The sequence below is a fragment of the Mesocricetus auratus genome, unplaced genomic scaffold, assembly GCF_017639785.1.
Source record: "Mesocricetus auratus isolate SY011 unplaced genomic scaffold, BCM_Maur_2.0 Super-Scaffold_100007, whole genome shotgun sequence".
Taxonomy (NCBI): Eukaryota; Metazoa; Chordata; class Mammalia; order Rodentia; family Cricetidae; genus Mesocricetus; species Mesocricetus auratus.
Genome location: NW_024429191.1, coordinates 83,716,928 through 83,735,362, shown reverse-complemented (window position 1 = coordinate 83,735,362; position 18,435 = coordinate 83,716,928). Strand labels below are relative to the sequence as shown.

Genomic DNA, 18,435 nt, shown 5'->3' with positions numbered 1-18,435 from the left:
GGGGAGACACACTGTCCCTTAAGCGAAGGTGGGGGAGGGCATGCTATCACCCTGGCCAATGTCCTCAGCCATATGCCATCTTGGTGCCCCTCCACTGAGGTCCACAGCTCACACACACACACACACACACACACACACACACACACGCACGCACGCACGCACGCACGCACGCACGCACGCACATCCAGGTGGTATACTTGGCCCTGACTGGCCCTCTTCTTGTTAGGTACACCTTCACAGGGATCTACACCTTTGAATCTCTCATTAAGATGTTGGCCCGAGGCTTCTGCATTGATGACTTCACATTCCTCCGGGACCCCTGGAATTGGCTGGACTTCAGTGTCATCACGATGGCGTGAGCAGGGCCCTGGGCCTGGGATGGGAGTAGTCAGAAGGGTTAGTCCCCAAAGAGGCCTTGACAGGAGGGGGTGGCAGGAGCAATTACTTGTGCAGACTGAGCCACTCGACCAAGGACATTCCCAGGGCCCTGCTCAGAAGTCACTGTCCCCTCCTCATACTGGATACACCTAGGAGGCAGCCTGACTCACAGCCCCACAGCCGGCGGGTGAACGGGACTGTCCTTGTCCCTCCACTCTCCAGCAGCAAGCTCAGCACTGTTCTTCCCAACTCTTGGGCTGTAACAGGAACTTTGGGGGTTATTCCCAACCCCCCACTCCTTGCAATAACCCCAGTTACAAGAATTCTTTGGGAATCATCATTGTGGACCCAGAGACACTTGATTTCTGTACCAGCTCTGACATCCCCCACCTCAACTTCCCACTCAGGTATGTGACAGAGTTTGTGGACCTGGGCAACATCTCAGCCCTGAGGACCTTCCGTGTGCTGCGGGCCCTGAAAACCATCACGGTTATCCCAGGTATTAGGAGGTGTGGGGATTCTCTGCCTGGGCCAGACATGCCCCCTCCATCATACCCAGGCCTAGAAGAGAGCACTCAGCTTCTGAGAGCCTAGCCCAGGCTTACGACAATGGTCAGAGAGCACACTTTGGGGGCACTAACCTAGTGACAGTTACTAAAAGCTCCTCTATGCTTTTGTGTACTTCTGAGGGTCAGGCAGCAGCTCATTGAATCCTAGAGGTCACTGGTCTCCAGCAAAGCTTAGCTCCTCATAGAGGAGGTATTCAGGAGAGGGTTACTGTAGGAAGGCTTCAGGGAAGACGCTGTAAGGAGCGAAACCGGCCTCAGAGATGGAGCTGACTGAGGCTCAGGGTGGAGTCCTCTGCCCTCCCCCCTCCCCGACTGCTGATGCTTTCACCCTCGCTGTGACCAGGGCTGAAGACCATTGTCGGAGCCCTGATCCAGTCGGTGAAAAAGCTGTCCGACGTGATGATCCTCACCGTCTTCTGCCTGAGCGTCTTTGCGCTGGTGGGGCTGCAGCTCTTCATGGGAAACCTGCGACAGAAGTGTGTGCGCTGGCCCCCGCCCATGAATGATACCAACGCCACGTGGTACGGCAATGACACGTGGTATGGCAATGACATCTGGTACGGCAATGACACGTGGTATGGCAACAATACTTGGAGCAGCCAGGAGAGCTGGGCCAGCAACTCCACCTTTGACTGGGATGCCTACATCAATGACGTAGGTGAGCAGGGCCGGAGGAGACTGCCTGGCCCCCCTCAGGCAGCCCCTGTCTCTGCTTCTTGCAGAGAACATAAGCTTAGATCCAGCACTAACCAGCCTCCAACAAGTCACTCAGTCATGACCCTAAGAGCCCTCTCCTATCGCTGTGCATGGTGGCGCACGCCTTTAATCCCAGCACTTGGGAGGCAGAGGCAGGTGGTGGATCTCTGTGAGTTTGAGGTCAGCCTGGTCTGCAAGGTGAGTTCCAGGACAGCCAGGGCTGTTACACAGAGAAACCCTGTCTCAGAAAAGCACAGCAAAGCAAAACAAACAAACAAAAACCCTCTCCTGTTAAGTGAATTATGACAAAACTTCCCTCAAAGAGTTAATGTGGTGATGACACACTGTCTTAAAAATCCTGCACCTGTTGGGACCGAGGGGACAGCTCAATCCGCAAAGTGCTTGTGATGCAGGGCTGAGTACTCGAGGTCAGTCCCCAGAGCCCATGTAAAACAACCAGGCACAGTGACTCAGACCTGTGAGTCCAGTGATGGAGGTGGAAACAGGCAGATCTCAGGGGCTCACTGTACATCGAGCTAACCCTGCCTCTCGGTGAACCCCAGGTCCCAATAGAGACTCCCTGAAAAAAAAAAGTGCAGAGTTGGTGCTGAGAAACAAGGCCGAGGCTGCCCACACACACACAGACACAGACACAGACACACAGACACATACACAGACACACACACACACACACACACACAGACACACACACAGACACAGACACACACACACACATGCAGATACATAGACACACACACATACACAGACACACAGACACACAGACACAGACACAGACACACAGACACATACACAGACACACACACACACACAGACACACACACACACACACATGCAGATACATAGACACACACACAGACACACACATGCAGATACATAGACACACACACAGACACACACACATACACAGACACACAGACACACAGACATAGACACAGACACACAGACACATACACAGACACACACACACACACAGACACAGACACACACACACATGCAGATACATAGACACACACACAGACACACACACACACACAGACACACAGACACACACACACACACAGACACACAGACACACACACACACACAGACACACAGACACAGACACAGACACACAGACACACACACACATACACAGACACAGACACACACACATGCAGATACATAGACACACACACAGACACAGACACAGACACACAGACACACACACACACAGACACAGACACACACACATACACAGACACACACACACAGACACACACATGCAGATATATAGACACACACACAGACACACACACATACACAGACACACAGACACACACACATACACAGACACAGACACACAGACACACAGACACACAGACACACACACAGACACACACACACAGACACACACAGACACACACACAGACACACACACAGACACACACACAGACACACACACAGACACACACAGACACAGACACACACACAGACACACAGACACAGACACACACACAGACACACACACAGACACACAGACACACACACAGACACACACACACACAGACACACACAGACGCAGACACAGACACACACACACACACAGAGCTCTCACTGTGCTAAGAGACAGTCCATCATCCTTCTGTAGCCTGGGCACCCAGTTCTCATTCCCCACTCTGTGCTCCCTTCCCAGTAGGGTTGTCAACAGGATGTCCTGTTTACATGTCTGTCCCTTTATGGGCACGTGCCACACAAACACACATTCTCACTGTCTCTCTTACTCTGTTTATTGGAATGGTGTTCTTCCTTCACTGTGGCCCCTAGATTCTAAGCCCAGCCCTACAATTAAATAAGTATGTGGTAGCCTAATACACACAGACACATGCCCTTTGCCCATTGTTGGGCTCCTGGTGAATTCTGACTTCACAGTAGGCACCAAGTCGGAGTGGCTTAGACCGGAGTCCCTGCAGTTTATCCACGGGAGACCCTGGAGTCTGGAACTGTTTGTAAAAGATGGGAGGGGACACACAGGGAGTAGTTGTGTGGCCTCCTTGGGCACACAGGTGTGTTCACGGGTGTGTGATGTGGGTGTGTGTTTTCTGTGCATCTGTGTGCTAACGTGTCTTCTTGGTGGCTTCTGATTCCCAAAGGGAACTTCTACTTCCTGGAGGGCTCCAATGACGCCCTGCTGTGCGGGAACAGCAGTGATGCTGGGTGAGTGTGGTGCGACAGAGCCGCAGGTGTCCTGGGAGGTGGGGGCTTGTTCGGGACAGGGAGTGGATAGGCGTGTGGGGAACCAGGGGCAAGGATAGAGGGCTTTGGTGCTTGGAGAACATGGGGATCCCTCCCCAGAGTCCTCCATCTGCCCTCAATTCTAAGCCAGTCCCCCCTTTTACTACAGGCACTGCCCCGAAGGTTACCAGTGCATAAAGGCCGGGCGGAACCCCAACTATGGCTACACCAGCTACGACACCTTCAGCTGGGCCTTCCTCGCTCTCTTCCGTCTCATGACGCAGGACTACTGGGAGAACCTTTTCCAGCTGGTACAACTGCCCTCTCTCTGCCCTCAGCCCCACAAACACACCCTCCAGGCCACTGCTCCTCAGAGACCACCCACAATGGCCAAGCCCCTGGGCCACCATCTCCTCTAGGGGACTCCTTCAGTCCCCTGGTGGGCTCGTAGGAATACCTGGCCAGAGCCAAACCACAGTCCTTTTCCTTTTCCATTTTTGCTTTATGAGCTGAGGGTCTGGGCCTGTTATAGACTTGGGCCCAGCCTGGGAGAAACCAGTAGGACAGCCGGGAAATTCAACTATGCCCCCACACAATGGTAGTTGGCTTTCCATGTCTGTAGATTCAACCAACTGCAGATTGAAGATACTTAAAAACAAAAAATGAGTGGGCGGTGGTGGTGCATGCCTTTAATTCCAGCACTCAGAAAGAGGCAGGCCGATCTCTGAATTAGAGGCTAGCCTGGTCTACAAAGCAGGTTCCAGGACATCCAGGGCTACACAGAGAAACCCTGTCTTGAAAAACAAAACAAAAGTCTGGGGATTTAGCTCAGTGGTAGAGTACTTGCTGAGTGTATACAAGGTCCTGGGTTCAATTCCCAGCAATGCACAAGAGAGAGATAAAGAGAAGTATTTCAGCTGAGCAGTGGTGGCACACGCCTTTAATCCCAGCACTCTAGAGGCAGAGGCAGGTGGTGGATTTCTGAGCAGCCTGGTCTACAGAGTGGGTGAGTTCCTGGACAGCCAGGGATACACAGAGAAACCCTGTCTTGTAAAACCAAAGAAGGAGGAGAAGGAGGAGGAAGAGGAGGAGGAGGAGGAGGAGGAGGAGGAGGAAGAAGAAGAAGAAGAAGAAGAAGAAGAAGAAGAAGAAGAAGAAGAAGAAGAAGAAGAAGAAGAAGAAGAAGAAGAAGAAGAAGAGAGTATTTTAAAAAGGAAAACTTATACTGCTGGAGAGTCCTGCCTGGAAGACATACAAATATCCTGTGGGAAAAGATCTTTATTCCATAATTTAGAAAGCCTAGCAGCTGCATGTGTAACACTTACATTGTGTTAGATACCATGGGTCACCTAGAGAGGATTAGAAGAGGGGCTGTGCCTAGGCTGGATGCAAACCAAACACTACACCCTTCCTGTAAGGGGCATGAGCATCTGCAGACCTGGGTATCCAAGGAACCAGGTCCCAGGTTACCAAGGGATGCCTGCACTTGATGCCTATGATGGGTAGAACAGGTGTCGTCTGATCTTTGACAGTGTTTCTAACGAGATTAGTAATAACAATAATCAAAGCTCTACTATTTGTTGAGCATTTCCTAGGAACCAGGCTCTGGGGCAAAGCAAGGCTTCAATCCCTGTTTGCTATGTGTCCATCTGGTTTTGTGACCTCAGGGTGGCTATCTGGACTCCCCACAACTCTGATCTGGGACACCAGAATGCCTGGGTCACTCACACGTATTTTGAAGTTCCCCCAGAATATGGTTGAGTTGCTAAGGAGGGCCACACCTTGTCTCCAAGGCCTCCGCATTCCCAGGCTCTGTGAGGGACCCCTCCTCTGCCTACCTAAGCAACAGCCATGGAGAAGGGCTCTGTGGAAGCCATGAGACCTCTCCCTCCTTCTCGTCTCATCCACAGACTCTTCGAGCCGCTGGCAAGACCTACATGATCTTCTTCGTGGTCATCATCTTCCTGGGTTCCTTCTACCTCATCAACCTGATCCTGGCGGTGGTGGCCATGGCTTATGCTGAGCAGAATGAAGCCACCCTGGCTGAGGACCAGGAGAAAGAGGAGGAATTTCAGCAGATGCTTGAGAAATTCAAAAAACACCAGGAGGAGTTAGAAAAGGTGTGGACTCAGGGAGTTTGGGGTGAGAACCCAAGGGTCTTCCTGCCTCTGGCCTGGACTCCTTAACTGCTGGTTCCTTCCAGGTCGCCTGAAAGGAAGGGTAATGGGGCAAAAGGAGCAGAAAGCCCCAGGTTGGGAGCTTGGTGGAAGAGTTACCTCAGTTTCCCCATCACACAGCAAGGAGTTTGGGATGGTGAGCTGCGAACTTTCCTCCAGGTTAAAGGTCTATGGCTTTGTGCTGAGGCAGAGACAGGGCCCCAGGAGCAGCTCCTGTCTTTCTCACACATGTCTAGAGCCCAGCATTGTATCAGGGTTGAGAGTCTTTAGGGTCAGAGGTCTCAGTCATCACCACTGTAGGCTGCCCCCTCTCCACATGTGCTAGATTTGACGTCAGCCGAGAAAGGGACCTGTCACCCAAAAGACTCAGTGAGAGTTTCTGACAGTCAATGTGTCTGTCTCCCTGCCTCAGCGCGAGACTTCTCGTTCATCATCCTTGTTGATTTACAGGCCAAGGCTGCCCAGGCTCTGGAAGGCGGGGAGGCAGACGGGGACCCAGCCCACAGCAAAGACTGCAATGGCAGCCTAGACACGTCTGGGGAGAAGGGGCCCCCAAGGCCAAGCTGCAGCGCCGACAGTGCCATCTCAGATGCTATGGAGGGTGAGTGCCCCGTGACCCCACCCCTCACTCTTCCCGCACTGCCCACCAAGCCTCTCAGCCTCCTGAGGTGCAGGGTGGGGCCTGCTTGGACCCAGCTTCAGGAGGGCAGTAACTTAATATTGACACCAAAGAAATAAGCTGGGATAAATATAGTCCTGTCAACCTGGTCCATTTCTGGCTGCAAGGCCAGGCCATTGCGGGAACTAGGGGCTTCCGGGAGGGCTTTGGGGGCTGCCAAGGCAACGAGGAAGGGATAGGCTAATAATACTAACCAGGAAGGCCTGGTGTTCTGGAAACTACCCAAGTGTTTCCTGGGTAAAGGTGAAAGGTCAGTGGTTAAATTCCCCCAAGTAGAATCACAGACTCGCCATGAGTCCTGTGGTAACCCAAGTCTCAGGAGGAGAATAAAGAAGCCGTAAGAAGGAAGGGCAGACAGAAGCTTGACTGGGTGGGCAGATGATAGATGGTGGGACAGATTGCTGAATGGAAAGACAGACAGACAGACAAACAGACAGACAGACAGACATGGATGGGAGAAGAGGATGATGGGAAGGAAGGGAGGAGAAAGGACAATGGGGATATGGGAGAAAGAAGGAAATGAGGAGAGGAGGCTAGAAACAACCTCTGACCCAGAAAGGGGACCCAGTCGCTTCCCAGGGCTTGCCTCGTGCTAAAAGCAAAGTCGGGCGGGGTTCTTCTGTAACCTTTAGAGGGATCCATCTCACATGACCTGACACTCTGCCTTCAGGTGACCGTGCTCCAGAAAATGGTCCAGGGGGTGCTGGGCAGGGCTGGCCCAAGAGCTCCCCACCTCTCTTCTTGCTGTGGCCTCTTTCTCAGGCTTCAGATCTCAGATGCCGGGCACCTACAGGAGCCCAGGCATGAGAGATAGCCTATGAAAGAGCTTCATCCCAGTCCTACCCAGGGTCTCCAAGGGCCTGACACCTATCCTGGTCTCTTTCTCTCACCTGCAAAATAGGTGCCCCCAATAGTATTCACCTCTTTTTTTTTTTTTTTTTTTTTTTTTTGGTTTTTTGAGACAGGGTTTCTCTGTGGCTTTGGAGGCTGTCCTGGAAATCACTTTGTAGACCAGGCTGGCCTCGAACTCACAGAGATCCGCCTGCCTCTGCCTCCCGAGTGCTGGAATTAAAGGCGTGTGCCACCAACGCCTGGCAGTATTTACCTCTTAAGTTTCCCGTAGCAAGCACTGGGGAACCTGCCTAGGAGGAGGCCACTCCCACAGGCCACAGAGGCCAGGTGAAGGAACAGCCCCATACCACAGACCCCACAGCTTAGGAGTAGCAGGAATAGAGGGTTTCCAGAAAGCCACTCAAGAGGGAAAGTTGTTTATACCTGAGGACAGTCTGGGGTAACCTGTGTTACCAGCAGCAGGGAGGGAACATTTTCAGAAACTCTGGCCAGCAACACTGAGGACTGACCCTCTAAAGTGGACCCCCAATGCTCCCTAAAGACTCTGGAACCCTTGGGGGCTGGAGAGATGGCTCAGTGGTTAAGAAAACTAGCTAGTGTTTCAGAGGTCCTGAGTTCAATTCCCAGCATCCATATGATGGCTCACAATCATCTGTAATGAGATCTGATGCCTTCTTACGGCCTGCAGTGACATATGCAGACCAGAACACTGTATACATGATAAATACATCTTTAAAAAAAAAGACTCTGGAACCTCCCCAGTCAGAGACCAGGGTATGTCTCTTTCCTGGCAGAATCCCAAACCTGAGAGGATGGCAGATAGCTCAACTCCAGCTTACTTAGGGGAGGGCATTGTGGGGGTGCGACAATGGGATTGCCAAGGACTCAAAGCAGAGTTACTGGGGAGGGGCTCGGGACAAGGCTTACCAAGGAGCTGTGCCCTGCGGGGCTTGTGGGTGGGATTGGGGGGGGCTGGTCCTGAGACTGATGTGCTGTGGTTGGGGCTAAGGAAGGCTTTATGGAGGGGGCGGGCAAAAGAGTCAGAACAGAAAAGACTGGAGCTTTGACGGTTGGACGACGTCCCATGAGGCAGTCTGTAAGGAGGAAGACAGTGGAACAGAGTGTTGAGATGTGCAGTGCTAAGGGGTGAGACAGGAGGAGGAGCAAAGAGCTAGATGGAGTAAGAGTCAGGCCAGACGGAGACTCTTCACCGGATGCCTGTCCCACCCTCGCCTCCAGAGCTGGAGGAGGCCCACCAGAAGTGCCCGCCGTGGTGGTACAAATGTGCACACAAGGTGCTCATCTGGAACTGCTGTGCCCCGTGGGTGAGGTTCAAGCGTATCATCCACCTGATTGTCATGGACCCCTTCGTGGACCTGGGCATCACCATCTGCATCGTGCTCAACACCCTCTTCATGGCCATGGAGCACTACCCCATGACCGAGCACTTTGACAACGTGCTCACCGTGGGCAACTTGGTAAGGAAGGGACAGGAGAGGGCGGGTCGTCTGGAGGACAGGACAGAAGGGCGGGGCTGCTGGCCTGTGTGGAAATGGCGGGCCCTTGGGGACAGCTGGCACAAGTCACACAGAGGAGGCACACGCAGAGGTCTAGGGAATGCGGTAATTGGACGTCAAGGTATTTGGGAACAAGGAGAGTGGGGTGAACTAAGATCAGGACTCACATCTAGGAGTTGGGGTTGAGGGAGTCAGGGTGTAGAAATGGGTGGGGTTAGGTAGCAAGTTTCTCACCTTTCCTAGACTGTCACTAACCTAAGAGGCCAAGGGACCTGGGAGTGGGGGCACCTAGCGAAAGACACCCAGATGCCAGCGGGTCCACCTCGCTTCAGAGACCTCCCGGTTCTCCAGCCCCACTGGGCTGCTCTCTCCTGAGCCCTTTGCTGCTGAGCTATTGTCGACATGCTCTGATCCGACTGCTTATCCCTGCCCATTAGGGGCATTAGCACCTCGTTGCACAGCCCCAGTGGAGTCCGACAAAGGGAAAAGCCGCTGCCTCCTCCCCCAGCCCTGCCCCACCGCGCCCCGCCCTTCCCAGTAACCTTTGCAGTCCCAGCCGGCCCACCCACCCATGGCTAATGGACAAGAGGCTCCCATTACCTCCAGGGGGACACCAGATCCGAGTGTATGCTGTGAGGGAGGGTTGGGACAGTACCAACACTAGGTAGGGGGCATAGGAATCATGTCACCAGAATCCCCAGCCTTCAAAGCCAATGTGTCTATCTTGTGAAGATGCCCAAAGCAGCCATGGCTAGGCTGGGCAAGAGAGGCAAGGGCATGCTCCAGGCTCATGGCACAGCTGCCAGGGTGCGTGTGATGGACAGGGCCTGTCCACCCACTGTCCACACCGTGCTGCTTGTCTGGGCACCTGCTGTGGCCAGGGACAGCTTTGGGAGGGACCCAGTGTGAACCTAGGCATGCTGTCCACCCAAAGTAGCTGATGCCTGGTAGGAGGGGGCCACGCTCAGTGAGCTTTAAGGGGGCTGCGAGGCCCTCAGGCACCTGTTCTGGGGTTGAGGAGACCGATCTGACTTTTCTGATTACCCTCTCAGTCTGTGCCAAGACCCTGTGTCCACCAAAGCTTGCTAGGTGGTTGAGGATGAGGCTCAGTTGGTACAGTGCTTACCTAACGTGCAAGCCTTCCTAGGCTCCTTTCCCAGCACTGAATAAAACCAGGCATGATGGCACATGCTTGTAACCCCAGCACCTGGAAGATGGAGGCAGGAGTACCAAAAGTCCAGGGCCATCTTCTGCTGCATAGTGAGTTCCAGGCCAGCCTGAGCTACATGATACCTGCTTCAAAATCAAAAAGCCAAGTTTGCTAGGTCCTGGGGTTACACTTAGTAGGGAGGCTCGGACACAGAGGAGAGAAATCCTGATCTGACAACCTGAGGGACCGAGGGACATGAAGGGAGCTGGGGTGCACCTCTCTGAGCCTCACCTGCTTATCTGTGGAAAGAGTGTGATAATCCCTCCAGCTTTGTATAGGAGCGCGTGCCAACGGGGTCAGTGGGAACCGGATAGCACTTCATGAACGTTGAATATTATGATCAGGTCGAAGACCCAAGAAGTTAGTGACTTGACCGTGGCCACAAGGTCAGGAATGGGTAGGAATGGGTCTATGTTGTACCCACCTAGGTATATGGGCGTGGCCTTTGTACCTGTCACCACACACACATACATGGGCCATGGGTACCACTCCCTACCCTGCTGATGCAGGGACAATGATTTACGGGACCAGGCTCAAATATAGGTTAAATATAATTTATTTTGGGGAGAAGTCACTTACAGAAAAAGCAGATGGCCGCGGCAGATTCCTGCTCTAAGGATCCTCACAGGCTGCTCCCTGTGACTGCAAGAGAGTTGGGCGTGGTCAGCGCTACAGGTGCTGGTGGGGTGGATATCTCACTACACCACCCCTTTTCGGGGCCCTCAACCCTTACCCTCTGGTCTCTAAAGCTCTACCAGGAGGCTGAGGGGAAGTCTCCCAAGGCCCGGTTCTCTGCGAGGCTCTGTGACAGGGATTCTATGTCCCACCCCCAGGTCTTCACGGGCATCTTCACTGCAGAGATGGTGCTGAAGCTGATCGCCATGGACCCCTACGAGTATTTCCAGCAGGGCTGGAACGTCTTCGACAGCTTCATTGTCACCCTCAGCCTGGTGGAGCTGGGTCTGGCCAACGTGCAGGGGTTGTCAGTGCTCCGCTCCTTCCGTCTGGTACGCAAGATCCAGGGGCTGAGGGGGGATGGGCGGAGAGCCGCCCCTCAGAACCTGTACACAGAAAAGGAGAAAGCGAGTCCTTCCTTCCTGTTACACAGGGCTGGGGTGGGGAACCAAGCGCTGATATTGGACGACCTCGGGCAGCAATGGAGCTGACCTGAACCGTGTTGCAGGCCTGAAGGAAGACAAAACTTCAGTGTTTGTTAGTAACATGCTTGGGTCTTAATAATTACTAAATTTTTCTCTACCCCCTTGACATTCACTGATGAGTTTGTTGGGTTTTTTTTTTTTTTGTCTGTTTGTTTTGGTTTTTGGTTTGTTTGTTTTTTAACTTTGCCATGAGGACTTTCAGGCAAGCAGCAAAAAAAAAAAAAAAAAGGAGTCAAAGTATAACGGCTCCTTAGGTGCAGTCACCCGCCCCCAACAGCCACTAGTATAGTGCAATTTTATCTTCAAAAGTTTTGAAGATTTATACACATGTGTCCGCATGCCACATGTCTGCTGTGGGTGAGTGTAGAGGCTTGAGGAGGATGTAGGGTCCCCGGAGCTGGGGGTGGTTATGAACTGCCAAGTGTGGGTGCTGAGAACTGAACTCAGAGTCTCTGGAAAAGCAATTAAGGGCTCCTAACTGCTAAGCCATGTCTGCAGCCGCACATGCTACAATTCTTTTTTCATCCATCCCATCTATTTTTATTGGGGGAGCGTATGTTAAAGCAAATTCTGGTGTACAGTCTCACTTGTAAACTTTAAATTGTATCTTCAATGGATAATGGACTTTTCCCCCTTTTTAACATGGATACCGGGAGGCTATAGACACAAGATATCCCGTTAACAGAGAGGCAGAGGGAAGCCTTATTTTTCTGGAGGATGGGTTTAAGACCGTTGGGCACTGAGCTTCCTCCCGGTGCTCCCTGGGGTTGGCTGGTGGTCCCAGACCTCATTCACCCTTGTGCTCCCCCCTGCTTGGCAGCTGCGTGTCTTCAAGCTGGCCAAGTCGTGGCCGACGCTCAACATGCTCATCAAGATCATTGGCAACTCGGTGGGCGCGCTGGGCAACCTGACCCTGGTGCTGGCCATCATCGTCTTCATCTTCGCCGTGGTGGGCATGCAGCTGTTCGGCAAGAGCTACAAGGAGTGTGTGTGCAAGATCGCCTCGGACTGCAGCCTGCCACGCTGGCACATGCACGACTTTTTCCACTCCTTCCTCATCGTCTTCCGCATCCTCTGCGGGGAGTGGATCGAGACCATGTGGGACTGCATGGAGGTGGCAGGCCAGGCCATGTGCCTCACCGTCTTCCTCATGGTCATGGTCATTGGCAACCTGGTGGTAAGTAAGCTATCTTGGGGAGCTTCCTGACTCATACACAGGAAATACGTGAAGCGTGGCTAGTTCCTCTCTTCTTCATTTGAGGGGCTTGCTCGTTTTAGGGGTAGCTGTACAAAACTGTTGGTGTTTAGATCTCTATAGTCGGGCCTTGTGGTGGCGGATGCCATATTCCAGCGTCCAGGAAGCTGAAACAGAGGATCTCTGTGAGCTCAAAGAGAGCCTGAGCCTACTTAGTGAGTGTCAGGGCAGTCTGGGCTCTACAGCAAGACTGTCTCAAAAACTCAAACAGTGGGGGCTGGAGAGATGGCTCAGCAGTTATGAGCAGTTGCTGCTTTTGCAGAGAACCTGGGTTCGATTCCCAGTGCACACATGGTGGTTCCTAACCACCTGTAACTCCAGTTTTGGGGAATCAATGACCTCTTCTGACCTCCTCAGGCACCTGACACTCATGTAGCCCACATATGCACATGCAGGCAAAACATACATAGAATAAAATGAGCAAATCTAACTTTAAAAAGTTTTCGATGAGTGGTGGTGGTCCATGACTTTAGTCCCAGCACTTGGGAGGCAGAGGCAGGCAGATCTCTGAGTTCGAGACCAGCCTGGTATATAGTGTGAGTTCCAGGACAGCTAGGGGTACACAGAGAAACCCTCTTTTGAAATACCCCCACCCCAAAACAAAGTTTTCTATCTTCCACGGCCATGTCCTGAAATGATGTTTTGTTATGAATTCCCTCAGTGAACTTCAACATTGTATGTTTAACAATCAGCAGGACTTTCTTAAACCTGGCCCCAGCCCCACAGAATATGACTCTGCAAAGTCTAGAACAAAGCTGGAATCTGTTTCAGACAGGAACTACATGCTGCTGTCACTGGTCCAGGGACAGTGTTGGTTTGTTTTTGAGACTCACTCTATAACCCAGACTGGCCTAGAACTTTCAGCAATCCTCCTGCCTCAGGTTCTTGGGTGCCATGATTACAAGTGTGTACCATTTCTGGCTTGTAGGCTGTATTTGTGTGTGTGTGTGTGTGTGTGTGTGTGTGTGTGTGTGTGTGTTCATGCCCACCTGTTCCCGTGTGTGCAGGTGCACACATACACATGTGAATCAGCCTCAGGTGTCATTCCTCAGGAGCTATCCACCTGGTTTATATGCGTCATGAGTGTGCATGTACAGATGCACTCACATATGTGCGTAGTGTATGTGAAGACGTGTGTGCAGGTGTACATACACATGCATGCCCATGTGTGTGGAGGAAAGAGGTTGATGCGGAAGGAAGGGTTCCCTTGATCACTCTTCACATGTCTTCTGAGACAGGGTCTCAGATTGATTGACTGACTGACTGGCCAGTGAGGGATCTGCTTGTCTCTGCCCATTCCAACCCCACCGCCACCCTAGCTTAGGGTTATGGATCTGAACGATCAGATCTTTTCTCATGGGTACGTGGGGGTTCTAACTCAGGCCAACATACTCATGTAGTGGGTGCTTTACGGTAAGAACTGATACACGGTGGCAGACAGGCCTGTATTACACAATCCTCATTACCACCACTGTTTGTATCGTATTGAACCATAACTGCTCTCCCATCAAGCTGGGGTCTCTGTCAAACAGAAGACACGTAACTCATAACTCTTGAGGTCACTGGGGTGGTGACCTCACTAGTACGCAGAAAGGTGCAGCGTGGAGTGGGACCAGGTCCCCACGAAGTTTTTCTTCCCCTTCTTTGCCTGTTCCCGGCCTCTGGTCCTGTGGTCTGGAAAAAAGAATCAGCCCGGTGCTGAGCAACCCAGAAATGATGGAACGCCTTCTATTTTACCCCTTTCTGTAGGCTTGGCGTGTGGGGCTGTGCGTGGAGGAGATGCAGGCTGGATAGGAGCCAGGCTCGTGGTCCAGGTGGCCAGCATTTCTGTGACTTCTTGGGTCACTCCTATTAGGACTCCTTAGTGCTGCCCCCAGCTGCCCACTATGGTGGCTGACATTTGCCCTGGGCAACAGAGGGTGGAAAATGCCAGCATATCCCCACAAAGACTGGAGGAATCCGTGGGATGCTGGGTCAGGGCTTCTCAGATATCGCTGAGCTCTGGCAGGGGGCTGAGCCTGATGGGGGAGGGGGTGTCACCTCAGCTGGAGGAGACTGTGGGACAGCTATAGGAGAGAACTATAGTTCCTAGGAGGGTTTCTGAGAGAGTGGGGAGAAAGAGGAATTTTTTTTTCTGGGCCAAACTTGGGGTGGGCATGCTTGAAGGCAAAGTTTGTGAGTGTAGATTTAAGGGTCAGGATGGCTAAAAGAACCTGTAAGGGTGACCTCTCTCTGTGCAAGGGCAGTCAAGAACATTTTGTGCCACATTTTTTTTTTGAGGCAAGGACTTGTTTTGTAACCACAGCTGTCCTTGAACTCAATATCCTCCCACCTCAGCTACTCAAGTATTGAGACTGCAAGCACGCACTACCAAGCCCACTTAAGATTTTTTTACTGTTCGTGTGTGTATTGTGTGTTTGTGTGTGTGTATGTCTGTGTGTATGTACATGTGTGTGTTTGTGTATCTGTGTGTATGTACATGTGTGTGTGTGTGTGTGTGAGAGAGAGAGAGAGAGAGAGAGAGAGAGAGAGAGAGAGAGAGAGAGAGAGAGAGAGAGAATAGGACACTTTTGAGAAGAGACTCTATGTTTCCATTATGGACTCTGGTAATTTACCTCAGGTCCTTAGGCTGTGTGACTATCCCTTTTTATACCCTCAGCCTTCTCACTGGCACACACCCAGCAATAACTGTAACCTCTTTTTTCCTCAGTTTTCCTGTCTGGGAAATGGGAATGCCAGTGGTGGTGGTGGTCATAAGGGTTACCTGGGCAGCTCAGTGCTTAGCCTCTGAGTTCAGGGGGGTCAGATGTTGCAGGTGGGTAGTTTTAGGTAGTAATCGATTAATAAAATCCATAGCCACCTCCTCTTGGGGGAGGGACGCTCCAGCTATTAGCCTAGAGCTCCTGGTAACCCTCCCCCACAACCCTGTGATGCAGGGAATGCTGTCTCCACACAGAGATACCCAGCTCCCAAGATGCTGATCTGGGACTGGAGCTGGGTCTGTGACTCTAGTAACCACAGCACCCGTAAGGCTGGCAGTGGTCACGGCACCCTGGATGCCAGCAACACTTGTTCAGCAGCTGCGCAGAGTCCTGTGCTCCGGCTGTGTGTTCAGCCAATCCTCACCACCACCCGAGGACGGGCGGGTGGACTGATGTGTCTATTCCAGAGAGCAGGAAGCAAAGGCTCAGAGTTAACGTATTGGGAGCCAAGTTTTCAGGCTCCAGAACCTACAGTCATGGCATTGCCCTGCCTCCTCTGTGTACGGTTGCGCGCGCACGCGCCGCACACACGTACCCTACTGACTTTTCCAGCCCATCTCTATGACTCTTCCAGTCTGCTCCGAGGGCTTGCAGAAGTCAGGGAAACAGGGTTACTCATTTCCTTGGCCTCTGCCCCCTCCCACCCCTCTCAACCCTCTCCCTCTCAGGCTTCAGAGAAGGAGGCGTCTGCCAGAGGGCACGGGCACCCTGCCAGCCTTCATGAGCACTCAAGCCCTCCGTGTCCATGCCGCTTGGTCGCTTCCTTGGGTTAGTGTGGAGAAGGCGAAGGGACTAGGACATGGGCACCCTCCCCCAGAGCTCCCGAGAGGCTGCCCTCCCTCGGCTGCCCCTCCCCCATTCCCCAGGAGGCTATTTCTGTCCTAGGCAGGAGCCGTGTGCAAACCCTGGCCCAGAGAGCAGCTAATTCCCATCTCAAATGCGTTTCTGGCAACAGGATGTCCCCTCCCCAAAGGGAGAAGAAAGACCAGTAAATATGGGTGGGGGCCTGAGCAGGAAGCTATGGGATGTTGGGCGGTGACCCCAAGCACACTCCCCTGAAGAAGATCTTAATATAATTTTTAAAGATACCATATTAACCTGATAGTTAAGATAAGGATGAAAAGACCTTGGAGGACACTGACCGTGCCAGGCAGTGGGACACATGAAGACACTCAAGGACAGTAGATTCTCACACATAAGCTCCCCTATCCCCTCATGCCCAGGAGAGTAAGACCTTGGCTATGCCCTTGGCAGGCAGAAGCTATGACCTCCTCTCCCAGACAGCTTCACCTTCATCTGTCGTTCAAAGATGGGTAGGCTGGTGGGAGGAAGGGCTGCCATATTGAAAGCCTCCCAGGATACAGGTCATCTTGTAGTATGAAGGAACGGTGCCCTCTAAGGTTGTATAACGACACTGGAAACCTGAGATCTAGTCCTGGCTCTGCTGTCTGTCTTAGGACAAATCATTCTGCTTTTCTGGGACTCAGTTTTCTTATTTACAAAATGCTGACCCAACCTCGGAGTTGATCATTTAATCCCTATGCCTTGCACAATTATCTATGATTGCATGTGTGATAGCAGCCAGTGCGAGCACCTATTAATTCTTCTATCTGTATTGATTTTTTTTAAAAAACATTTTTGAAATTTATTTATTTTTATTTGTATGCATTAGTTTTTCCATGGGTGTCAAGTCCCGTGGAACTGGAGTTACAGACAGCTGTGAGCTGATATGTGGGTACTGGAAATTGAACCCGGGTCCTCTAGAAGAGCAATCAGTGCTCTTTTTTTTAAAGATTTATTTTATTTATTATGAATACAACATCCTGTCTCCATGTATGTCTGTATGCCAAAAGAGGGAACCAAATCTCATTACGGATGGTTGTGAGCCACCATGTGGTTGCTGGGAATTGAACTCAGGACCTCTGGAAGAGCAGCAATCAGTGCTCTTAACCACTGAGCCATCTCTCCAGCCCCCTGTATTAATTTTTTTTAGCAGTCACAATATGCTGGAATTACCTTCATTTTATAGATAAGGAAAATGAAGCACAGGATGGCCTAATAAGTTAAAGTGTAGAGCTAGGTAGCATGGTGCCAAAACTTGTCCCCTAGTTTTTATTGCCACCTGTATCCATAATAAGGGATTTGTTTGATCAAAGGTCTGCTTTCACTAGGCTGTGGGCTTCCTGTGGCCATGTGGCAGGTTGTAGTCATTGTCCCTGAGAAATAAAATGGAGGGAGTGGATGGGTTGACCTTTTAAGACCAAGTCAGCAGTAGGATGGTGGTGGTGGCGCACGCCTTTAATCCCCGTGCAGAGGCAGGTGGATCTCTATGAGTTTGAGGCCAGATGGTCTACAGAGTGAGTTCTGGGACATCCGGGGCTACACACAGAAGCCCTGTCTCATAAAACAAACAAACTAAACAACACTAACAAAAAAGGGAGATTCCTAAAGCTTTTAGAAGCTTGTGGCTGCCCTTTGCTCTTTATTTCCCAACAGTGAAAGCAGAGACAGTCACAGTAATAGCCTCTGTTACCCAGCATACCTCCCCAAACCCTGTCACTGGTTTGGGCAGCAGGGTCCCATGACACATGTGAACCTCCGTTTCCATATCTGTAAGGTGGGACTGATACTAGCATCCCTCTCAATGGCAATCGTGACAGTGGGTAGCATCCTTTTATATTTATTTACTTAGGTCTTTATTTTTGAGACAATGCCTCTCTATATAGTCCTGACTGTCCTGGAACTCACTCTGTAGACCAAGCTGTCCTGGAACTCACAGAGATCCCCCTGCCTCTGCCTCCCGAGTACTGGGATTAAAGGGGTATGCCACTACACCTGGCAGATAGCATCCTAGTAAGTGCCCAACACAAGGCAGTTCTGCTGTGTAGCTCTGGGACCCCATGTGGGATGAAGGTGGTATCCCGCAGACCCTGCCTGACCTGAGATCT

At 51.8% G+C, this 18,435-nt stretch overlaps 1 protein-coding gene across 1 annotated transcript in view; it reads left to right on the top strand.

Moving 5' to 3' along the window:
- Positions 1-18,435, top strand: part of Scn4a (sodium voltage-gated channel alpha subunit 4) — a 32,125-nt gene that overhangs the window by 211 nt on the left and 13,479 nt on the right. Inside the window, exons 2-11 of the mRNA XM_005070011.4 lie at positions 227-355; positions 786-877; positions 1,291-1,605; positions 3,794-3,857; positions 4,045-4,186; positions 5,786-5,995; positions 6,503-6,653; positions 8,823-9,061; positions 11,144-11,317; positions 12,291-12,647. Coding sequence (XP_005070068.2) covers positions 227-355; positions 786-877; positions 1,291-1,605; positions 3,794-3,857; positions 4,045-4,186; positions 5,786-5,995; positions 6,503-6,653; positions 8,823-9,061; positions 11,144-11,317; positions 12,291-12,647 — 1,873 coding nt within the window. The remainder of the gene's footprint in view (positions 1-226; positions 356-785; positions 878-1,290; positions 1,606-3,793; positions 3,858-4,044; positions 4,187-5,785; positions 5,996-6,502; positions 6,654-8,822; positions 9,062-11,143; positions 11,318-12,290; positions 12,648-18,435) is intronic.